General features: G+C 36.8%; 1 protein-coding gene across 6 annotated transcripts in view; it reads left to right on the top strand.

Annotated features, from left to right (window-relative positions):
* CNKSR2 (connector enhancer of kinase suppressor of Ras 2) overlaps positions 1-25,840 on the top strand; it is a 208,892-nt gene that overhangs the window by 142,182 nt on the left and 40,870 nt on the right. For all 6 annotated transcript variants that reach the window (XM_033053293.2, XM_033053294.2, XM_033053289.2 and 3 more), the window contains 6 exons: positions 9,043-9,091; positions 9,947-10,119; positions 12,221-12,294; positions 14,696-14,767; positions 20,337-20,404; positions 24,947-25,047. In XM_033053293.2, the coding sequence (XP_032909184.1) occupies positions 9,043-9,091; positions 9,947-10,119; positions 12,221-12,294; positions 14,696-14,767; positions 20,337-20,404; positions 24,947-25,047 (537 nt within the window). The remainder of the gene's footprint in view (positions 1-9,042; positions 9,092-9,946; positions 10,120-12,220; positions 12,295-14,695; positions 14,768-20,336; positions 20,405-24,946; positions 25,048-25,840) is intronic.

The following is a 25,840-nucleotide window of genomic DNA, read 5'->3' on the forward strand; positions in this document are numbered from 1 at the left end:
GTCTGATCTTTACTAAAATTCAGAGTTAATTATTGCAGCAAAGCAAAATCCTCTAGAGATGAGGTAAGATTGGTTTATGGACCATCATGAAGCACAGTGGGAGTCTTTTGTGGAAATTTTTTGTTTAAACTTTCTCTATTACCTTCTTTTGCATTGTGACCATGAGGGGAAAAAAATTACCTGTCGTAATTTCTTTCCATGACAAAGCTGGGGAATTCTTTAAAAATGAGAGAGTTACTGTAAAGGTCATCTAGTCTAGCTCTTCCAGTCTAGATTTATTCCTTACTGCATAGAACATAATGGTCTGAAAGTGTAATTTTATATGGTCTAGAGATGTAGATCTGTACACTAATAAATCTCTCAGCTAAGAACATTTCCTAATTACCTTTCACATCCCCATTCTGGTTTTTTCTGTTTTTTGTTTCGTAGAATCATTCCTAATTGTATCCTGCTTTTATTAGCTGATAGAGAACTACTGCCTTTGTAGGTATTAGCATTGTTTGTACATCAGTGAGCTACATTACCTGTAGCTGGTACAATCACAATAGCACAGTTTTATTTTTTATTATTGTAGAATAAGTGATTTAGTCCCTCAGTTATTCCCCTCTGATAAAGAAGAGATTAAGGGCAGCACATTTTAGCAGAGAATTGTCAGGTATTGCACAGAGGGGACTTAGCATGAGTTACCACTGCATTATGATGGGGAGTATCACATCTAGGAGAACTTCAATCTAGGGCCTGACTTCTTTCCTGGGTCTTGTCTGTTCTCCTTTCTGCACAAGGGAAGGGGAGATACCAGGACCATGAAAGCATTTAACCAAGGACACTGGTTGGCATGTGTCATGAAATTTGGCATTCTAAAAAACTTGTACTGAGTGATGGAAGTGTTTGAATTAATGGAGCACATATGCCTGTTTCAGAGTGCCATTTTATCAAAATGCTTTGACAAAGAGCTCCATTGTTTCTGAATAAGGGATTTTTTCCAAGTAGTGGTTTTGACTCCACAGGAGTCTCTGCCCCATTCCTCTGCCCCACTTACACAGTGGTGGCCCCTTGAGCCTGTTGCTAGCACACAATGTGGGAGATTGTGTGGTTCCACCTGGGAGGAAAATGGCTCTTTGCAGACTGCAGCTCCTGAACTGAAGCTGCTTTATTAGGTGTTTCTGTTTCACTGGAGACAAGTGCTTGTTGCTTAGCACCTGATCCCTGAGTCAGCCAATCCATCTCTGCTACTGTGCTGGGGAGGAAAAAGCAACCTGGTATTTTTCATGAAGCAATAACTGCTTTTTGTCCACTTATCCCTTTGCTTTCAGATTAACCTAAGTAGATAGTATTTCCAACACTACAGAATTCTGTCTTTAGAATGATGTGTAAAACTTCTTGTAAGCTGGTTTGTACCCATAAGGTTACCATGGCCAGCTCAGAATTAAAAAGACCTAATGTTATCTTTCCCCACCTTCTGCAAAGGGCTACTTCATCTTATGCTTAGAGGAAATTTAACTGAATTCCAGCAAGTAATGAGACTTTTATCCTGGAATGAACTGTTCTTTTTTTGCCTTAATTCATAAGGGCAGTGGAAGTATTTGGTATGAATTTTAACAGAATGTATAATTCCTGATGTACAGAAACTCTTTCCTTTTTTTCCCCCCTGAAAACTTCCCCTCTGTTGAAAACCAGAAGGAGTTTCCTGTTTCTTTCACCAAAGCATATTATGTCCAAGTGCTAACAGAGAATAAGTTGGAATCTTCCTTAAAGCACAAATCTCTTTTCTCAGAGCACCTACATCCTCTGCACTTTTTTCTGTCACACAGAGTGCAGTATGAAAGAGATCATGCTGAGGGGCACAATCAGAAGTGTTGCTCTCTCCTTCAGGAGGAGGTGTATGTGCTCGTTGCCATAAGCAAGCACCAAGGTGTTGTAAGGGGGCAAGGGACTTTAATTCTAGACTAATGATTTTTTCCTCTTCAAAGACCATGGGCTTGGTGTAAGATGTTGTTAATGCCCTGGGGGTGACTTCTGTTGTACAGCAGTTTTTCTTTTGAGAATGTCCAAGATTGGCTCCATGTTGAGCCACTGAACCAGCTCTCTAATCCAGTAATAAATCAAGAATAAGTTTCTTAAATCTGCTTGGATGGTCTTCTTGTTTTAATGTTTAGATAAGCATACAAGGAAAATCTGCCTTCCCTATGAATAACACATAAATTTTCTAAGCCAACCAAGATTTTTCCTGGAGAAAATTGCAAAATTTGGTATCTGCTGGAGGGGCATAGCAGCAGGGCACAAGTATCCACGAGGCTTCTGAAATGCTTTTGGGGTGACTTGTCTCAGACAACTGTGAAAGGACAAAAGACTGTGGACGAAAATTGGAATACAGGGAATTCCATATAAACATAAGAAGAAGATATGTTTACTGTGAAGAGGGTTTACCTGGAACAGGTTGCCCATGGAGTTTATGGAGTCTCCATCTTGGACACACTAAAACCCAACTGGTCACAGCCCTGACTTGAGTCTGCTTTGAGTAACAAGGCTGAAAAAATATCTCCAGGGCTGACTTCCTGCCTCAGTTGTTTTGTAGTTTTTCTGACTGGTCCATTCTCCTCAGTAAGAGGTTAAACTGGAAAGTGATGGGGAGCAGAAATCAAAATACAGGGTTAAATACTGTTTTGCAACAGGTGATAGGTTACTTTCTGTTTTCCTTCTTACATGGGTGCACTTGAAACACACAGTGATGGAACAACTGATGCATCTTGGACTTTTGCCATTAAAGGATACATAGAGTTTTTGAATCCTCCCTTTCTCTCCTAGATTTCTTACTGCCAATAAAAAGTAGTGTGGGAGGTACCAAAATTACATGTTTCAAAGTAGATGTAGAGCAGAGGAATGATCTCAGAATAAATTATTCTAATGAGCAGCACTTGTCTGGTTTAACTTTTTATTCTCATTTGCTTCAGGCAACTGTGACATTGCTGCAGTCCTTGTTATGTCAGTCAAAAAGACTGGGGGAATATGAGACCTCTCATTTAAAGTTAATGTTGTCCAGGAGTTTTACTGCTATGGTATTTTAGTTAAAGAGCCCTGTGGCTTAATGGCTAAGTAGGAAAATCTTTCCCTGGTGGTGGAAAGCAGCACCACTGTATATTATTTTTCCAAATAGCCTGAAGATTTAAAAAAACATTTTATTTTTGCATTCATTATGTAACAACTTTGCACAAAATATTTGCACTAGCTTCTGCAACTGCTATGTTGTATCCAGCTACTGTAACTTCTGCCACAGAGCCCCACCTCAAATGATAAGCAAACATTTAGAAATGGGAGAATGAATAAGAATCCCTGAGCAGAAAAACTGTGCTTGCTATTTCACACAATTGTAGTTCTGCCCTTAGCTAGCCTATTCTTCTTGGATAAGCAGACATAGGAGCAGTTGGATGAAAAGAATAGACATATTTGATATTATCAACCCTTGTAGACTGTGTGATAAGGAGACCCTCCTGCACAGCTCACATAGCCATTGCTCACGTCAGAGGCAGATAAAAAGCTGGCAACTTCAAGATCTCAGCCTGCCTTTTTTCAGTTAAAATCTCTTAAGGCACATACATACTGTTTCTTTCTCCTTGTGCTCATTAACAAAATGCAAGAATGAAAATCTGCTGCTGGTTGTCAGGAGGTTTCAGACTTTCTGATCTGACAGAGGTCTTCCCTCATCATGTCTTTGTAACACAGTCCTTGAAAATTTATTTTCCACAGACATCCATGAAAATAATTAGTTCTGTCTGCTATAAGCTCTTAATGAAGACTAAACAAGATGATAAACAAAAAAAGATTTTGGCAAAATCCTGTGTTGCGAGTACCCTTAAGCACGAGATGTTAATAGTGATGTAGAGCGAGATGTACCTCAATAGGTTTGTGTTTTCCTCCTTTTCAGTCTTTTTTGCTCTGAAATGTTGGATCTCAACACACCAAATGCAGAGGAATATGTACGTGGTATATCATAGCTGTGAAAATAGAACATTGCCAGTGTTCTCTAAGTGCTGAGAACTATCTCTCAAAGTGAGAGATCAATGATATAATTGGCAGAACCAGCTTTCATTTTGTTCCCAGATACTGGCTTTTCCATCTGTAGCAGAAAGTTCCAGTAATCAGATGTGTTACAAGCTACCCTGCTGAAACTAGAGAAGGCTCTCTTACAGTGACAGAGGGAAAATGCCTGCCTGTAAACAGTTCCTGAGTGTCTAAACTTGCAGCTTGAGAAAAATTGGATTTGACTCGAACTCCAAATAAAGGTATAAAGATATGTGCCCTTTTCCCTTCCAGTCATACTGAGCTCAGATTTTGGTAGAAGAATTGGATATTATTTTTTCCATAACCTGGTTCTTTATTCTAGCTTTTTTTAAAATGAGTGAGTGAAAATCTTTGAAGAATAGTGGAGAAACAAAAAAACCCTTGAATGAGACTTCTAGGAGCTGTCCAATTTAGTACTAGTTGCTATGGCCAATCTATTCCTTCAGAGAATTTTCAATTGTGGTGTTTTTTGGGTAGACCTACAGATTCTGTAACCACAAAGAAGTCTATATAACTATTAGAATATATTTATTTTTGGACATGGATGTAACGTTCTATTGCTCACACCTATCTAATTTATATTACATCTTAGAGAAGCTCTAAGGAACAGCTTGACTTCAAATCTTTAGACATCTTCCTCAGACTATTGAAGTTTGTCAAAATAACAGTTCTTCTCAAATGTATCATTTTGATAAACAGTCTATTTGTTTTCTATTCTTTTTTGAGCTATCAAATGGAATAGAAGTTTTCTAACTTCCATTGTAACTATTTCAACAAACATTGTCCTCTTCTCATAGCAGTTTCACTCCAATTTAAAATTAGTATTGAAAGATCAGTTTAATAAATTTTCTACTTGGCATGAAACAAATAAATTAATTGAAATTTAATTTCATGCTTTCATTTAAATACATTTTTCCAAATAGAGAGCTATGAGATTACTACTAATTAAGTTAATAATAAATGCATTGTCAGGCTTTTGAACATTAATGGTTAACTTTCAATCTTGTTTCCCTTCAGAGCAAAATAGACCAGTCACAGGACTAACCAATAATAAATACTGTCTCCTAGAAGGGAAATCTGGATAACTTTGAGATTGAGACAAAAACATGATAGTCTCATTTCTTGAAAATATTGTGTTATACATCTGAAGATGCTGATGTGGGGTTTTGTGCATGAAGATAGTACTGATTACACCACCTATACAGGATTATTTTCTTGCCAAAGAGCAAGTACAATTACAGGCCAATGGATCTCTTTGGTTGGTATGAGCCTCCACCTGCAAGATTTTTACTCTGTAGCTGCATTGCTGTGCTATAATCCTTAAAGGCTTGCCCTGGGGCAGGTTGCTCTTTACAGGTGTGCAGTCTGCTGGCCTTTTGGAACTCTGTCAATCAATTTGAAGACTGTTAAACTAAATACAACCCACACAGGAAATCTGGTAATGAACAGTTGCAGGAAGAGAGGAGCTGTTCTGGCTCTTCCCTGCGCAATGAAATCTCCATTGGCTCTTGGAATTTGCAGCTCAGACCTTAGAAAAGTAGGGCTAGAAGCATACTAGAACCTTTGTAAGAAAAACTAAACAGACAAAAAAAAAAAAAACAACACCAAAAAGCCCCACAAAACCCAAAACATCAAACCAAAATCATAGAAAAATCCCTTTAATAAAAGGTGTTTTATTCCTCTTAAGATACATGTCCTTTGAGGCTGCTAATAGGAAAGGCAGACATATATACATAAGTTAAATGTTTCTTTTATATTCTCCTTAGAGATGCATTTGTCAAAGGGCTTAGTTGAGGTGTATTATTAAATAGAACAAGCTGAAAGATCACGTATTACAGGAGAAAATCATTGTGCCTAAAAAACTCACTGAGTCTCAGTGTATTCAAAGGGGTTTTGATGTATGTTAAACATCAAGTAACTCCTTGCTTTTGGGTAATGGAAAATTTTTGTAGTTGTATTTTGGATGACTGGAAAGTATATAATTCAGAATATGATTAAACAGTTTCAAATTTTCTTCAGGAGTGCCAGTTGCCTCTTGTCTTAGAGTACTCATCTATCTAATCTTTTTGGTGTCCATCTTGTTCCCATTTTACTCATTGTTTTGAGTTACTAACAACTTTAATATGGAACACTGCTTTCTATTTAATTTCATGCTTGCTGTCAGAATTAGTAGAAGAGATGGATTCTTGGAAACTGGGACAACATGTTTATGAGAGCAATTGCTCAAGGCTCAAGGTGTATCAGAATCAAAATGCAGTGAACATACATTGAATCTGTCTTTGTGGGCAAGTGATTAAACAGTATCTTATAGCAAGTTTGCACTGGTACTAAACTTCTTGCTTTGGTGTAAATCCATGGTTTTGGGTTCATGTAATTTAGAAATAGTAGTTATATTATTTCTGTGTGTTTTCCTTATCACAGAATTAAGCTGTAAAAGGAAAAACATCATGGTGGCCAACATGAGGATTGGTTGCTTGAAGAAGCTCTGGAATTTACCTCTTTGGAGATAGTTTGTCTGTGCTAGAGATTATCCAGCAGAACAGGATCCACTGTTGGTTCAAAGCAAATCTTGCTCTGATCAGGAGGAAGGACATGACCTCCTGACAGCACTGAGAAAATGGCACTAAACCTTACCTTAAAACTGGTTAGAAGCCGTAGATTGCATTCAATGAGTTCCTGAAGAAGCAGCAAAAGAAGCATTTTTAGATTTCATCCTCAGTTTTTTGGTTTTGTTGTGTTATTTTCTAATTACCTATTTTATATTGCATATACCTTTTCTGAGTTAAGAGGAAAAGATGGCGTTGTTTTCTGCAAAGGGTCAACTAACTTGAAGTCTATGTAAAATAATCTAAAGTGGTAGTTAAAATCACTGCAGTTGAAATAGTTCCCAGGAACTTCACTCAGTTGTAGAATTTGCCCTTAATTATTATTTAATTCAGTGAGCTAATTTAGCATAATAACTGAATTTAATAAAACCTTTCTATTTTGCAATATAACATAATGTATGGGAAAATGGTTAGACATGTAAATTACACACTTTCTTCCTGTTAAAAACAGATACCCCTTCATTACCCTTTCTTCCCAAAAACTGACTCAGAAGTTAAGAGGTGTGAACTGAGGTTTGAAGGTTCAATTTACAGACAAAACATCTAAAGAGAAGGCTTTTCATATTGTTCTCACCTGCTTTCCGAATCATTTGGGAGAAAATGGAGCAGAGATTTTCCTTTTCTGTTTTGACACTGTGAAAATAATAGTGCAGAGAAGTCAAACAGCAGAATGAAATTGTCTGAGTTGTGAACTGAGAAGCACTGAAGTTTTGGATTTGCATGTGTGTGTGTTTTTTTCATCCACTTTGAATTAAGTAAGATTTTCAGAGGGAGTTATTTACACACTTCAGCTCAGCCACTCTGTAATTCCTGGGTCATTAAGATCTCTTTTAGTCTCTCGAAGGTTGAAATACTTCATGTGATGTAACTGGGATGGTGTTGCTGTTGTGGTTTGTTGAGAGGTGGTGCTGATTTAATTGGTACCAGTAGCAGAAGAAAAAGGACAAGAGCCAGGGAATGAAAAAAAGTGGGATCCTTTTTTACTTCCCAGTGGAGACTTACTTTGACCCTCTGAGGTAGCAATATAGTGGTGTAGTTTTTGTCTCTAAGGGATCAGCACATCTAGCAAGTCAGTTAAATTTTTTAATTACACTTAATTATTGTCTTGCTGGTAATTTTTCCCCATGGGCATGTTAGTTTTTGCTGCATCAAAATCTCTCAGCTGTGAGGCAAGAGATCCCTTTGAAGCTGAGTCTGCTGCACGTGAGCTCATGGGTGTGGGAAGCAGGGGGGAGAAAATTAGAATGGAGTCATTAAGGTTGGGAAAGAACTCCAAGATTATCAAGTCCAACATTTGACCAAACGATGTTTTGTCAATTAAGCCATAGCACTAAGTGCTGTGTGCAAAACCAAAGCTGCTCTTTGAATTGAACCTAGTCCTGTAAACTAGGCTGAGGGTTTGTCTTACCCACTAGGAACGGGATGTGGGATTTCAGAACTGTCAGTGCTTTTACTTATATATTTTTACGAAGTGGTACGAAAGTACTGATTTCTGTATTGATTCCTGGCAAGCTGAAATAGCAAGTTTTAATACTCAGACACGCTAATGTAGCCTTTTCTTAGTTTTAATAGCGATACATTTGTCTGCCTTCCTAGAAAACTAAAATTCAAAACAAGTGAAATCACATCTTTAAATTTTGGCTAATTAATTCATGATTTTTTTTTTTTCTTTTTAGTTCACTGTGGATTGTGCTTATCTGAGTCCAAGTTTTTAAACAGAAATGGTTATAAAGTGTATTAATATTTATTGATATTATTAATAGGCTAAGATCTTAAATAAAGGAGCAGTTTCCATCCTGTGTCTTTGTCAAGGGAGTGGGTTAGTTTGTGGGAATGGATCAGCTGGGGACAAATGTTTCCACTCAAAACCTGGTGAAAAGGTTCAGACTAGTTCCACTAGTCCCGATTATTTGGGAGACTTTTCTCCAGTTGTGATTTAACAGAATTTACTGGTGTCTTTCAGAAGGCCTGGTTCTGAGAAAATTGTCTGATGGTCTGATGCATTAGGCAGTGTGTTATGTTGCATATTTACATATAGATGTCAAGAATTTAGTATATAAATTAGAAATACATGGGCTGTGTAGCCCAGAGAGATAAATTCCTTTTTTACTAACACAACAAGAGGAAAGTGACCGTTTTGGACAGAAACTACAGTTGGTTTGGCAATCTAACTGTTGATTTGTTTTGAGATGTTTCACAGCGTGCTTTTGCTTTACAGCCTTATGGACAGATGAACCAAAATTACCTTTTTCTTAGGCCTAGAAGTCTCTTGGCTGGTGTTACCTGATATGACTTCATGTAACATTTCTCTTATTAGAAGTATGTGGTTGAATATAAACATTGTATATTAATTTCTTCCATTTTGATTTTCTTGTAGACATTTCAGCAGTCTTCTCTACAACAGAAAAGTAAAAAGAAGAACAAAGGTAAAAATAACTTTGTTTTCATATATGGGTAGGAAGGGAATTGCCAAGATTAATTGTGTGGTATTGCAGTATGTGAGGAGCTCTAACTTGTTAGCTCCAATTAAATGTTCAGTTCAGTTGATCATGTGGAGAATGTATTAGTCCATTACTGATGTCTCATAGTTTCCTAATGCTCCTCTATCTTCATGTATCTGCTTTTATCTTTTTTTTTTTTGAATACTTAGACTCTAGCCTCTTTGGGGCCAGGGTTGGTTTTTCCAGCTGTGTTCAGGTAATGCCTCACTGCAGCACTTGCTCATTACCTACGCTCTCAGGTAATTTATATCATAGTAAATTTTCCTCCTTTGATTTTGAAGTACAAAGGCCTTAGGAACTGTTCAGTTTCAAAAGAGCTGCAAAGAGAGGTTTGTGAACACCTGTGAAGTACTTAAATAGTTGTATTTGGTAACCAAGTTGAAAGTATATGAATTTATATGTTGTATGCTTTATTCTAATGTGAAATATTAATCTGTTGAAAATTATATATAATCATTTATCTTATTTTTAAATATCTTGCCTTTCTTCTGTCTTCCCTTTCTGTGTTGCTTTTTTTATTTTGATCTTATCCATAGAATATGAGCTCTGAGATGCTGAACATGGTTTGGTTTGGTTTGCTTTGGCTTTTAACTTATGGTGGTGTGCATAAGCTTTGCTTTGTAGTCAAAATAGAATGCTTGTAATATTTTTTCATGGCAATTTGAGGTTGAAACTTTCAATTAATTTTCTTAAACAGATATAGAGTGCTTTCTGGCTAGGTGTCTTGTTGATTTAGTGGACAAATCAAATGCTTTCACATCACCTTGTTGTCATTTTCAGCTCCTATTCCTGGTAAAAGCAAAAGACGGATCTCATGTAAAGATCTTGGTCGAGGGGACTGTGAAGGCTGGCTTTGGAAAAAGAAAGATGCCAAGAGTTATTTCTCCCAAAAATGGAAAAAGTACTGGTTTGTCCTGAAGGATACATCTCTGTATTGGTATATCAATGAAGAGGTAACCATCTACACTCATGGTCTCAGTGAATACTTTGTGTAGTGCTGTAGTCAGGATCTAGTGGGGAAACAATTCTTTCAGTGCTTATATATGTTAATAACTTTATTCACACAAATAATCATGCCAAAATTAATATTAACTGGCTGAAAAAATTACAATGAAGGTTTTGAGATATTTGTTTTTTGCAATGCATGTTTTAGTACATGGAGAAATAACACAGTTTTCTGTGTCCTCATGACACCAGTTTAGAAAAAATTTATCCTCGAACCCTTGAAAGCGAAAAGGTAATTACTTAATCCTGTCATTCAAGCTTAGTCATGGAACTGTAAACTTTAATGTTGTGCTGCCTGGTGTTCCTTGTTTATCTCTGCTAGGCAATTAAGGAAGATAGCTCTGTTTTCTCAATTCTGTTCTTCTGTTGTTTTTTCTTTGTAGCTTTTGATAAGATTTCAGTGTTCATATATGCTGAACTTAAAACCGCAGGAGCATCCCAGCTGAATTGTGTACAGCTTTGATTATGCAACATTTTCTGCATTGGTACACATTTATTATATCAGCTTTAGCTGCAAAGCTTTTTACCAGTGTTAGGATACCTTGATTTTTAATCCTATTAGACTCATTAGTAAATATGCCGAGATAAAACCATTGTTAACATCTGCATGCACTCTGCCCTGGACTTGTTCTTTTAATCACAGCAAGCATTTGTACCTTTTCAAAGTAATCCCCAAGTTCTCCCTGAGTAAACAGAAAACAAGTTGTTCCATGGCCTGAGTTCTTGAAGCCTGTTTTATCAGACTCATTCCATTTGTGCCTTGATCTCAGCTTCAGAGCAGTAACCCTCCCTCCTCTGCATTCTCTCTCCGTTGGCTACCACAAGGTTTTCATCAGGGCAGTAATTGATGCCTACAAGTGCAGTTAGTGGTCAGCAGCGGGGTCCAAGGAGCAGCTGGAACCTCAGAGTTGTGCCATCCTTCCCCATGAGGAGGGCAGTGCTCTCAGAACCTCCATCTCCCACCCTATCCCAAATTTCCCCGAGATTTTCTGAGTTCTGGTTATTTTTGAGACCTCAGCTCCCTCAGTACAGCATCTGTCATCACCAGTAGACTCAAAGGCTGGTAGGGGGTGCCTCAGTGGCAGGTGGACAGACAAGCCAACACTGCTCTTGCCAAAACTCTATTTCTCTAGGCAACCATTCAAAAAAGAAATAGCTAGATTATTTGAAACCATGTCTTTTTTTATTTTAAAATATCTGCTAATGCAGAACCAGTTACAACCCTGTACCTTCCACATAATGGCTCCAGTTTTATATGACGATTTGTGCCTTTTACTTATTTTTAAGAAGGCATATGGACTGCATATGTGGTGTAAATAGCCATTTAAACTCTTAGGAAAAGAGGAATAGTCATCTAATTCCTTCACATAGCTTTGTGTGTTTTCCAGTTTAATTTCTATGATCCTGTATTAATTTTGCATGCAAAGTTATGAGCAGTTAAATAAGGGAATCTGTGTTATTGATGTAATAGTAGCTTAATATAAATAATGCTTTCAAACTGTGAAAAGTCAAGGGAGAATTGTGTAGCTGATAAAAAAAACTGTGTAAAATCTTCAGAAGAGAGGGGAGGAAGGTCAGATATATTCTGAATGTTGTAGAGAGATGAAAGTAGCTGAAGAGCTATCATGTCTCTTAGCTGTGATACATAAAAATGATAAACAACACCCATTGAAATTGCTTTTTTTCTCTGTTTTTTCCACTAGGCTGCATTTCTCCTTACTAATTAGTCCATTTTCCTCAAAAATTAACTAATTACAATAACTAATTGACTGAATACATTTGGTCATTTTGTATATTTTCACATGTTGGTTCAGCTGTGAAATTGTTTCGGAAAACTGGGTATTTAAAATTGCATTTTTCACCAAGGGATCTGTCTTGCTACTTCTGCAAAAGTCTCGGTGAGTTCTGTGCAAGGTTTGCCAGAGCAGAGCAGACATTAGTATTCCTTTTGTAAGAAGCAGGCAAGTGAAAATATTTGAAAGTTTTCAGCATGGTGGGGCTTTTTTACTGACATTTTAGCTACAGTAATATCTGGAACTATCTTTGCAGGATGAAAAAGCAGAAGGATTCATCAGTCTACCTGAATTTAAAATTGACAGAGCCAGTGAATGCCGCAAGAAATAGTAAGCATGCTTAAAAATAATGCAGCGGTACAGTAAATAAAGTGCAAAGGACAAGGTTTTCTCTAAAACAGGGAGATAATGGACTTGGTTACAATTGTCATGAGGTTGTGTCCCAGAATAAGCTCATATGAAAAAAAGCAAATTAATTTTTTTGTTGTGTGTGCCATCTTGCCCAAAGAAGGCTATTTTTTCACTTTACCATGAACCACAGTGCTTAACTAGACCAAAATGAATTATGAGCAAGAAGACTGCTTGGCTGCTTCTGTCCCTTTATTTTCTAGTTTTCCTTTCTTTTTTTTTTTCCTTTCTTTTTGGGGTTGCTATTTTTTTATTTGTTTGTTGGGAGTTGGAGAGTGTTTATGTGCCTTATAGTCAATAAAGAGCTTTAAGCATTATACAGAGATCATTCAAATAAGAAAGTCCCCAAGTTCATGCCCAGGCATCAATATTTAATGTAACTCCAAATTAGTGAGCATCATCTCAAAGTTTGCCAAGGTATTATTTCAGTCCTGAGGCAGAGTGAAAAAAAAGAGAGTGACAGGGATTTGTTGTATTTTTGTTATATGACCTAAAGGTCTCAAAGAACATTTCTTCTCACCTGTTTATGCTGCTATCCAGATTTGTGCCATTGCACAAATCCATTAATTATTTAGATAAATTCAAGCTTATGTAGCAATGTGACAGGTGCATGCTCCCACAGAGATATTTTTCAAGTCATTATTGTTCAAAAATTTTTTGCCTCGCCTTCTAATGATTTGTACAGTTTTTTAAACAGGACTGGAATTGCTGAAATTTGTGCAAAACATTTTCAAATGTAAAATGGTATGATTTGTAGTAGCTACAGTTCTATAGAAAGCACCAACCTTGTATCAGTTGATCTATATATCTCTTTAGGATGAACTCTACACTTCAAGGTGGTTTCAAAAGGCAGAAGTTTAAACTTGCATTTAAAAAAAAAAAAGATACATTAGCTCGAGCCTGTTGTCCGCTGTCCTTGGGCAACACAGCTGAAGTGCTTCCTTGTTTCTTTTTTTTTGGGGCAGCAGCATAAAGTCAACTCATTTTTCAGAACTGCACCCTGCTTAAATTGTTTTGGTTTGGTTTTACTTGATTTAGTGTCTACTGAATAGCAGCACATAAAATGTGGTTATTAAGATTCTTTGATTGAGTGGTAGATAAAGGGAAAAAACCCTTTAAGAATCCAGATGACAGATGCTGTAACAGTTTTAAGAAGTCCAGTTTTAGGTCTCAGTAACTTGATGATGTATTTCTAAACTGAGCAGATGTCTCTACATCTGCTTTGACTTGCATAAGACTGTTATGCTGTCATGTGTTAGAGGAATCTGTTTAGTCTCAATGTTATGTTGCCTTCTCTAGCAGTAACTTTGCTATTATCAATTTCATTTGTCTGATTACTAAAACATAGATGTGTGTACATCTGTGTGCACACAGACATGTATACTGAAAATTGCAAGCATGATAAGCATGAAGAACGTCATTGCCATTTTTTGAGACACAATTGATTAGAGAGTGAGAATTATATTACATATATGTGTGTGTGTATATAAAATCCATTATATCTCTGAAAAATGGTGCTTGTCATGTATCATGTTTACAGCTTTGCTTCTTTTCTTTGGGACTGTTAATTTTTTGTTCTTAAGAGACACCTTCAGATTATTCTCAAAATTACTCTTCTCTACTGTAAATTATTCATTATTTTAAATGCTTTTGCTGGGTCTTCAGGTACTTCACCATAAATCTTTGTCCAACATAGTTAAAATATTCTTTCTAGTAATTTATTTCATATTATGTAATTCCCTCAGCCCAGTCATGTTGATTACTTTGGTGTAAAGGAAAAATGAGATGTAATTGCCCATTGCTTAGGACCTCATGAACACACTGTTGATTTATGACAGCTTTTCAGAAGTCAATCAGCACATCACATTTTCCTGCTTGAAATGCAGTCATTAGAACTAAAGGTAATGTCAAAGTCATTGGGACATGAGAAATCACAAGGACTGAGAATTTTGCTGTTGTATTGAATTAATTGTTTAGTCAGTTTTCTGTTCAGAAAAAATTGGCAGCTGTATGTATGCCAGCAAAATTACCTGATACATTAAATTTTACCTTAACTGATGAACTTCATCCACAAATAGTACACTGCAGGTGATGGTTGAACAATTATTTATGCATATATGAATCAAGGATTATTTAGAAGGGTAGCTGAAGAGCACTTTACTTGGTGAAACCTGGCACAATCCTAAAAGTTGTATGTTCATATACTGTTTGGGGGCATGGAACAACTCAGAAATGTGCATTCATCTCATTCCTTGGTGACCATGTGATCTTACAAAAAAAGAGTTGTGCCATTACATTTCTTAATTATGTTTTTCCTCTACAGTGCATTCAAAGCCTGCCATCCTAAGATCAAAAGTTTTTATTTTGCTGCTGAACATCTAGATGATATGAACAGGTAAGGAAATCTAGCAAAGTTCAAGGACTCATTCCTTAAATGTGACAGTTCTTGAAGGTACTAAATAACACAGGTATAATATATTACTTGTCAGTTTAAAATGATAAGTTTAATTGCTGAGAAAATAGGTGCAGAGTAACATTGTTTCTGACTGGCTTCATATGTTAATTATTCAGTTCATGCAAAAATTATCTCTTTTTTGATACAAAGGTTTGAAATCTTTAGAAACATGGTTCCATGTTTCTAAAAAAAATAAATACAGTGTGTGAAACAATATCCAAACACAATTTCAGAATTCCAGGTTTCTGGAATTGACTGTGTGGCACTTGCAAAGGTGAGGTATCTCCAGCTCTGCTGCCTTACATGCTCCCAAATACATATAATGCTTCCTCTGGGAGTCCTTCTGTTTCTTGCCCTGGAGGGAATAAGAAGTTGGAGATAGATTTAAAGCAGTCACTATTTTTTTAATGCCAGTCTTGAAAAAGGAGTGGGAGTTACAAGTAATGAATTTTGCAGATTCTCTCTACTTCCATGAATTTCAAAGTGAAATTTTGATTGTATTGGATTTAATAAGGAAAATTTCAACACTTGGAAAAAGAAAAAGGACCTAAGTCTTACTTCTTTGAGTATTGAATTTTACTGTATCTATTCTTGGCCACTTGTGCAATTTTTAGAAAAATGATTGAGACTTCAGCACAAAATAAACACAATTCCTCTTAATTCATTTGAATGGTAAATTAGAACATGAATCCCATGTTTATTCAAATATTAGGGGGTTTATTTCATTTGTTTTCACAATATAAACTGAAATTAATTCAGTTCAAAATAATATGCCATTTTCATCAAATGACAGAGGACACAAACAAAAATCTGTTATTGCAACCTGGGAATTGTTCTATCTTACATAATGTCTGTTGATATCCTTGTGACCAAAGTTGTTTTTAAAGCAGAGGAAAAAGGAGCTAAAACTGAATCAATAAAACTTAGTAAGTCCTATAATCAGGTTTAATCTCTCCTGTGTGTACTAGATTCAACTACCTGGCAGAGCACCTTCAGGGTACTGCCAGTTCATTATTGATAATATTTGGCTGGAAAAGCATGCAAACACTGTACTGCGCTTGCCTTGATTTAGAAATAGCTGCCTGTTAACATTTTTTCAGAAGTGTGCATGACTGAGGCTCATTTCAAAAGTCTCCTCTCAGTTAGAAAACTTAAAACCTTTTTATTTGTTTGTGAAATTTTAGGCTTGCCTTTTCTTGATAATTCTGTCAAGCCAGTCACTCAAAAGGCAGTCTGCTGCACAGCAAAGAGAATAATGACATGGTCTATATACAAGATATCCTGAACAACAGCAGTAGCTAAATAATTTCTGTCAGTAGGTCCTCACTCAGTATAACAAGGCACCTTCTTTTTAAGGATAGAAATTTCTGTATTTGTTCAGTAATGAGAAAGCAGCAGCAAATACGTAGCAATATTTTAAAAATATATTGTGCACTGTAAAACCCAGGAATTAAAATATATTTGTCTTCCTGCTACAGATAGTCTTTTCATCATATTTTGAAATTAGTGTTTATTAATTCCTTTAGAATTAGCTTGACAGAATTTTGATCTGAGTTATACACATGTAAATTCAAACTCTGTCAAGGTCTGTGGAATTACTTGAAACTCTTATATTTAAATTGCCATCAGAGTCTCACCCAAGAATTTTATTATTTCACTTTGGCAAATATCAATCAACTTAATAGATTGGAAAAAAGGGACTGAAAAAAAGTCTTTCAAATGCGGGGATAATAAAATAATTCCTATCGTAAAGTAGTTCAATGCCTAGCTGAAGTAAAACACAGAATGAAATTATGAAGTCAAATTAATACTCTTTTGATCATTTTATATTCTTTCTTCATTATGTTTCTGACATAGATTGTAGTTATGTATCAGGCAGTCATTTCAGTTTTATTTATACTTGAAGCATAAGAAACAACAGTAGAAAACTGCTAATACATAGAATGACTGAAAGTTCAGAATGGTTCAATTCCTTCATCCCTTGTATTAAATGATTCAGTAGTTTCTATTAAAAAAAATTTGCCAGCTATGGAGTTTTTGTTTGTGTGTATCTACTCATATAAAATGGGTATTTTAATCTCAGGTAACTCTGTCACTGTTTAAATTTTCTTACTACTTTTATGACTGTGCCACACCATTGTGCTGGTAAGGAGTCTGGAGAGCTATAATCACTGAACTTTTATTGCTGTGGTGTCTGGTTTAGTCCATATAGTCATGCCAGCAAAATGTTCTTTTTACCTATTAGCATGCTTTTTCCATGTGAGAAGAAGGACAGACTATCCTTTATAGGTGCAAAGTACTATTTTCTAGTGTTTAGTGTATGGTATGGTCATGGAAATCTGTTGCTTGGAAATTCATATTTTCATCACTCTGGTTAAACTGCATTCAGGTACTCACAGACATTCTAAGGTATCTGTATTCCCATACAGCAAGTTCATCCTATAGCCTTGGGTTTTATGATAAATGAAAATTTGACACCCTGCTTTGACTAAAAGTATTACATCTTCTTGAGATGTGAGAATACTGTGAATTCTTCCTTAAAGAAATTGCAGGTCTGCAGAGAGTCAGGGGGTTTTAATCCTGTTCTATGTCATAAAACTGCTGTAATTAAATACTGACAAGAAATGTATGTGCTGTTCTTAAAAAGAAAAAAACTAGGAAGCCTGAATGACTACTACAGTGACACTGTATTCCTTGTCATACCTAGAAAACAGATATTATAATTCTCAGAAGAAAATTGAAGCTGCATTTGCTATAAAGAAGCCATATTTTCTTGGCCTCTTGCCCTCCAAAGGTTACAGTGCTTGTCAGGACACACACACTGAAGGGAAGAAAGATATAAATCTTCCCACGTCCTAGGGCTTTGTATCTATTAATATGCATATTAGGAAACATTTGTATAGCTGTATGACTGTAACTTTTGTCCCCAGTGCATTGTAATCCAGGCTTGTATTACTCATCTTCCATTCTGCAGGAGGTCTTTACATTTCCCTTTTGATACAAGTCCAGTTTGTTGGATTTCTCATACAATTCTAACTTCAATGAAACGGAACTCTGACCATGCTTCATTAAAATAATATTAATTCTCCAACCATATGTGAAGAAGATTTAGCAGTCACATATCAGAAAATATGCCGAAGTCAATACCATTCATTTAGTTTCCAAACTGGCAAACTGCTCAAAAGCTGTGGTTTTTCACAGTTTACAACCACATCAGTACCTTCTAATTCACCCCACAGGCACTGCATAGTCCAAACCTCAACACAGATCATGACCTGCAGAAATTCATTAAAGGTGAAGTCAGTCTGCTCTCTCTCTCTCTCAAGAGTGGGAGAATGGTACACATTTCCTGGGCTCTCATTAGATTATACTTTTCTAGAAACAGTCATCCATCTGCATCTGTAAGCAGCATCTCTTGACTGTCAGTTTTAAGTGTTCATTAATTTAATTGGTTACCACACTAATAAACACATTTACCTGGAAATGCTATCCCATGTTTAGGACAGAATGAAGGACAAGAGAACCTTTATAGCTGTATTGTCTAATGATTGGTGATCATCAGCCCTACCTAATGGGGCTCATGGGTGGCTGTTCCCTGCTGGCAGTGCAGGTGAGGGTGGTAAACCAAGAGCTGAACTGGGAACATGAAATCCTGAATAGGTGAGAGGCAAGCAAAGCACCATCCCCACTGTCTGCTCGTCCCTCTGCAAGCAGGGAGTGCTTTGGGTGAGGTCTCTGCCTCTGTGCCTCTGATTTGAGCTGGCTCAGCTGGCAGCTGAGCTTTTTCCCCAAAGGAGGTCTTCACATATCAAGAAAGTGAGCCTAAAAGATAGCTTTGAAGTGGGTCATCTTTTGGCTTTGAAGATGTAAAATCATTGTCTGAGATGAAGTTTGTTGGATTTCTGTTCCTTTGTGCTGCTTGTTTTCACAAGTGCATGGCACTTCCTAACAATTACAACTCAAATTTTAGTGTCTTCTTCAGCTTCCCTATTCTTCTGGCAGAAATTTTGATTGTGTGGTAATGTGAAGTATTCTGCAGTCATTTTAGGACTGAATCTCTAGCTTTCTTCCCAATGTGCAATGATTTAAAAACATAGTTTACAGTTCAAAAATGTGGTCACTGTTCATGGAAGGACAGTGGCAGTGGAAAGTGTCCCTGCCCATGCCAGGGGGATTTTTAACTAGAAGATTGTTAAGATCCTTCCAGGCTAATGCATTCTGTAGTTCTCTGACTCCATAATGACAGAAGTTAATTTCTAGGAAAGCAACTGTACTTTATGATTTGATGCTTGCCCTGCACTGCAGTGTCTTGTAGACAGGCATGCAGGAGTCATTACAAAGGTGTGTCCTCTGCTGAGACAAACATCCTGTTTCTGTGCATGCAGTATGCAAACAAAACCCATCAGGCACAGGTTTCTGAAATGAGGGTTTCCCATTCCTGAAGAAAACGCAAACCTGACTGGAGTTGTCTTTCTGTATACCCTAGCAGTTATATTGCAAGCCAGTAGGTTGGCAAACCAGGCTGTCAAATCCTGACTATGGGATGACTGGAGCAAGTAATTCCAGGTTTACCATGGAATGGACAACACGGGAGATTGCCGTGATGAAGGACCTGATTCAGTGTAAGCATTTGGCTAAGGAATACACTGAGAGCCCCATGGGGGAAGAGCACAGGTTGAAACTGCCCTGCTACAGACAGTTCAGTGTATGCTTGGCAATGACAGCCCTACTAGAAGAGAGCAGTAATACCTCGTTTGCTTTTTGGTTTGGGTTTTTGGGTTTTGTTTGTGTTTGGGTGCTGGGGGTTTTTGTATGGTTTTGTTTGGGTTGGTTTGTTTTTTTTTTTTAATTTGTGCAGTTTATGGAAGCACTTTTTCAAGGCTAAATTAAAGCCTTAGATGTGAATTGCATTGAAGCAGCTATCTTTCTCCCTGCACTTCTCTGGCACAAACACAAAAGGGAATTCTTATATGCCTCCTTCTTTGTACATGGCACTGTAGGTAAGCTCTAAAACATAATGGCATAATTAAACCACAATGTCTGTTTGGGAGTGAACCTGTTCTTTTTACTGCTGTTTTCTGCTCTGTTCCTCTGCTAAGTTGCCAATTCAGACCTTAAAATATTGCTTAAATCTCTGAAAAGTGGTATTTATTCCTAAGAAATCAGAACAGCAGGAGTATTTGTGTGATGGCATATCTGTGAGCAGCAGACTTAACAGCTCTTTGATTATCTCTAAATCCTTTATTTTACAGATGTTTGGATGTTTGACATCATTCATGGTTTTCCATTTGAAATAAAATCCTTGCTGTGAAGACAGTTTGTTCAACAGCAAAATCATAGATCTTTGGAGACTCCCTGAATAAGAGTATCAAAGAGAACAGCTGTCTGATATGAAAAATAACATTGTCCTTAATCTCCTTCAGATGCTTCTAGCTTTGTTTTTGCTAGAAATGCATGCAAAAATTAAGAGGCTGGATTGGTATCACTGCTTTTTTTAATATTATTTCAGATGGCTCAACAGAATTAACATGCTTGCTGCTGGCTATGCAGAAAGGGAGAGGATCAAACAAGAGCAAGGTAATGTGTTGTTATTTTGGTTTCTTCTGTCAGCTCTTATCACAAGTTCATCTCTTCTCTTTTCCCTGCTGTGTATCAGGCCTCATTCTCATCATCTGAAAGCAAATCTCATATGGGTATCGCTGTTATTGCTTTAGAGAATTTCTTCCCTGTCAAGGTTCTGTTTAACTCCTTCAGACTCTGATCTGCAGACACTGGATTATTTCTGAGAAGGCTGCAAAAGATAGCTAAGAAAGCAGATATACCAGTAAGCTCCACTATGTGGCACAAAGGAATCTGTGTTCCTTATCAGAAGAAACTTAAGAATCTGGAGGCTAAAAAAAATATTTTAAACATTGCATTTGGTGTTTGAATTCGCACAGGGCAGAAGTGCATGAAATTGGTCATGGGAACAAAACCATTTTTCTAAAGCCTGTTGAGATAATTGGATTTACTCTAAGGACTAATTTTAAGGCTGCTTAAATTTTGTGATTTCCAGTGGTTTTACTATATTGCAGCCCAGTTGGCATTTCACTTGGATTTGTAGGGTTACAGAATTTATGTTTATTTTTTATGCCTAATATTTCATGAGTCTAAAAAGCAGCATATATAAAATGATGTAGTACTTTGCTTTGAACTGTTGCAGTAGAAATTGTGTTTGCAGACAGAAAAAGTAAAGGGTCAGTCCAATTATGTTTTGGAGGTTGTTCCTTAGAATTGCCAGTGACATGGGTGCACAGAATGTGCACTATCCAAGTATCTGCTTTGGCAAGCAGATAGCTTCTGAATTTATGCTCTTTTTAACATATGTACCCAGCAGCAGGCACCAGAAAATTGTCATGGTTGTGACAATCCAGAGCTTATCCAGATGCCTGTCTGCCTACTTCCCCCCCAGTCAAAACCTCAGTTTTTAATTCTGTGGCTCTGAAACCTTCGTCAGAAAGATTTTGCTGTTTGGCCCAAAAATACCATGTCATTTTTGACACCAGGCCCTCTGCATTCACACAGCCCAGGGTAGCAGCACCATGCTCACTTTTCTTTAGTCATGTGCCTCACCAGACCTGGAAATCACTTTGGGAATCCTTATTTCCTAAGCAGCACTACAGTAACCTGCTTGAAAGAACCTGTGTACCATCTGTTGTCACTGCTTGAAGAGGCTATGAACAAACTCTGAATCTCAGAGTCTTTGAGGAAATCCTCAAAGTTTTAGTATCCTTTAATCCTTTTAGTTTTAGTATTCAAAGCCAAATTGCAATTTTTATTGACAGTAGGTTGGCTCTAGAATTACAATGCCACGAGGAACAGTATGTGAAAAGGTGTATGTTATGCTAATGCTGTCCAAGTGCACAATTACACACATGATACACCTTTCAAAATCCCGATGGACGTGGAGAAATATTTTTGCTACTAAGAATGGCAGATGATCCAGCTAGACATGAGATGATGTCCATTCAGGCCTCATGTAGCTTATTATTAAAATGTCTTCCTATTGAAAATAGTGAAACCCCACTGACTATGCAAACTGTGTCCCAGGCACTGAGAGTTCTCTATTACCACTCTAACACCATTCACTCATGTTGAGTTGTTATAGGCAGGTAGGTAGAACCGTACCCTCTTGGTGTTGCTTAGTGTGGGAAGCAGTATCACATTCCCCCCTCACTGCTGTACAGTTTTAATGCCTTTGGTGATTTTCCTTGGCTCCCAGCACAAGGGCTGTTACACAGCTCAGTAGTGTCCCTAATTAGCAGATGCATCAAGTTAGCAAAGTAATACCTCTCTATCACTTCAAGCATTTTTGCAGTTATAGAAACTGTGAAGCTGGAATTTTCTGTACTCAGTGACTACCACTTGTCATCTGCATATTTAATTTGACAAAAGGTCTTTTATTTCGGTGCAGTTCAGCCCTTTGCAGCAAAGCTTTATAATACCTCTGAAACAATTCAACAGGATTTGTCAAATCTGTCTCAATTAAGACTTGAATGGTTCTGAATGTAAAGTGCATAAATATATTTCAAGAGCTTCAGAGATGCACGAATCACCAAATTGTGGGTGTACTGCTGAATAAAATGTTACGTTCTGTACAGAACAGTTTTGTAACAATACCTTCAACTTTTCATATGAAATACAATGCATGTTAGCAATACATCAAGGGACTTCCTTGGATGGAGAAGTTATATACTTTCCAGTCATATAAATCAGAGAGAAAAATTCCCTAGTTTATGTAAATAGAGTGTATTTATTCAGGAAATGGCATGGCAGTGTTGGTTTATATATAATATAAAGACTATTAGTCATTGAGAAAACTTTCAAGATATGCCTGATGTGTAGAGCTTGTCTATCACTGAATTGGACAAATCTACAAAGAGAAATACAGCAACTGTTTCATAGCATCATACGTGTTTTATATGGACTCTAATGAGTCAGTTGCCAAAAGCAGAGCATTTATAAAAATTTGTGGGAGGCCATTTTTCATACATTTTTTCTGAAAATGGACCCCTGCTACTGCAGAAATTTTTAAGGCAAGCCATAGGCTGCCAACAGAATTCACTGTCTGAGATAAGGTGTGCAAAAGCATCATCGTACAGTGTTTGCTTGTATGTGGATTTGACAGCAAGAACACCTTCATATTTTCAGCTAAAATTGGAACCCGCACTGACGCTGCTGAATTTTGCTTTCAGAATAAGATAAGTTGAGCTCCAAGTCTGCAGAAATGTCACTGAACAATGCAGTTCTGACAGGTCTCTCACCACACATTGCACCATTAGGCTTTGCTGCAGTAGGAATAAACATGCCTACATGCCAATATTTTCAAGTGTTTTAACTTGCTGAAAACAAGTTTTCTCAAAACTAGGATTTATTTAGAAAAAAATTTTTCACTGATTTAGTCTTTCATTCACCAGAAATTAATTATTTGCAGATGTCTAGAGACATAACTGTTAGGATTTTTTTTAATATATATTTTGTAGTCATAAAATCCTTATTTATGCAACTTATTTATTATACTATTTAAAGATAATGTCTCAGCTGTAAGTTTGCAGGAAGCAAATCAAAAGGCTCAGAGTAAAAATTGAATTGCTATTGTGTGGAAAAATTAAATAGATAAATAAGGCTGTCCACACCAATACTAAAATCTAAAAAAATACCAAACTATAGAGATTTCTTTTTCAAGATGATATCATTTAAAGGTGAGTTTATGTTTTAAGTATTGAATAAGATTAAATAAGTAGATCATTGATCATACGATACAGTAATCATAACCAAAAAAAAATTAAAGATAAAATTGCGTGTTGTACCAGCTTGAAATTTTAGTTTAGATCATTTGAGAAGCAGCAATCAGTCTTTTTTTCCTTATTTATTAAAGAGAGAGTTGTAAATGATGCGCTTCTTTGAGCACTTGAGGTGAAGTGAAAATTGCCTGTGATTGATCTGTGAGTAATCTGAGCTGTAGTGTCCTGTTGTACAATGATTTACCCAAATACTGGAAGGTAATACAGTCTGAAACAAAGTGACAGCAGAAATGTTTGCATAAGTCTTACAACCTGCAAAAATGTTAAGAGTTGTCTGTCTTGAACTGAGTTATGTATAGGGTTTTTTTGTAAGGAATATTAAGGTTCAGTGTCCTTTTAGTTAGATGCTGTTTTGCTTTGTTTGTAACAGAATAAATATAAATTCCCATGTGGTATATTCTTCTATGTGTTTTCCCCTTTGGAATAAGCTTGGCCAAGACTTGATTTCTTGCAAAAATGAAATGCTGTAGCCCATTAAACTTAGCTCACAAAATCTATGTCCTTTATACTTTCTCATCCTTGTTTTTGAACTCTGTTCTTAAATGTCATTGTCATATTTTTTCTTAGCATATCACCTTTATGTTCTTGCATGGGTAACAGGGCAGCAGCTGTTTTATGAAGCAGATATGTGACATAAAGTTTTTCCGTTTTGCCTTAAATACAGTTGTTTGTTATTAGAAATTGAATTTAAAAACATGTCTAACTGGTAGAATATAATGAAGAAAATGGGTAGAAAAGTAGCACTGATTATGCATGTGTGCAATAACCCCTACCTGTTTGATTTGCCAATTGGTTGAATACATTTGTTGATGTTATTTGCAGTCAACAACACTTGAGCAAAGCTATATTTTTAATCATTTCTGTTCAAAAAATATTTCAGTATTTTTCAGCCAATACAATCATATCCAGTCATAATTATTTTTGTGGCTGTATGAATATTTGAAAGTCTGATACTTGTATTAAGAGTATTCTATATGCCTGTTGCCTTTATAAGGTGTGCACAAGAGTTAAATTTGTGGCTCATTTTCAGGTTGTTGTCCAATAGCTCTGTAATGGGACATTTGGTTTAGCATACCCCATAATGTTTAGAATTTTCCCTCTTCAGATTAAGACAATTCCAAGTTGCAGCAGCTAACGCTGACAGCATCAGCATTCTGGTATTTCACTGCCAAGAATACCAAAGGAGGAATTTGCAGTTGCTTTTGTGAAAGCAATTCTCTGATACAAAATGGAAATGTGTTGGGAATTTTTGACCTGATCCTTATGTAAATTGTAGATTACTGGAGCGAGAGTGACAAGGAGGAAGCTGACACTCCATCAACACCGAAGCAGGACAGCCCCCCACCCCCGTACGACACGTACCCACGGCCACCTTCGGTGAGTCACCTGCAGCTGTCCCCAAATGTGTGCCCAGAGTGCCACCTCTGCCTCTCTCCTGCCCAGGCGCACAGGCATGCACCCAGGATGGTGCTCAACTCTGTGTTTTTTGAGTCAGTGCTTGATTTAAGGCATTTGTCAAGCAGACTTCAATGGCCATCATTGCTGTTTCCACTGGTTTGTAGAGAATGAGGATTTATAATCCCACTTGCTGCAGTTACAGAATTCTTTCTTTATGTTCTTCATTCGTGATGGACAGCTACTCATCCATGCAATCCCTCACCACCCTCTTAACTTGCTGAGAAAATGTTATTACCTCAGGAACAACACAGGCTCTTCTCTAAGGCTCCAGCAGTTGTGCTGTGAAGCTTTACAGTAACAAATTACACTTGAATTTCCAGAGAAATGCCAACATAAAAATGTTCTGTATTGCAAACAACGATACCAGGTGTTCTATAATTGTAAAAACTAGGTTTCTCTCATCGAGAAATACAAACTAGAAAAAAGGGGGATTTGGGTTTTCTTTTCTTTTTTCTTGAAGCAGTTGTTGATATAAAACTATATTATAGACCTCTAACTTACTTCCCACTGTAAATTTTAACTTTCATTTCTGCATCAGTGTTAACTAATGCATCTAACTTGGATTTGGTTTTGGATGGACCATCTGGGAAATTTAGGGGAAAGACAGCATTCATGATGTTTAATTTGGAGGTAGTACTTTATTTTACAGAATTATATATCTTTGAATGACAGTAGTGAAGCACTGCAAGCATGATTCCAAAGAAAAGCAAGA

This window comes from Catharus ustulatus, chromosome 2, assembly GCF_009819885.2.
Source record: "Catharus ustulatus isolate bCatUst1 chromosome 2, bCatUst1.pri.v2, whole genome shotgun sequence".
In the NCBI taxonomy this organism is placed as follows: domain Eukaryota; kingdom Metazoa; phylum Chordata; class Aves; order Passeriformes; family Turdidae; genus Catharus; species Catharus ustulatus.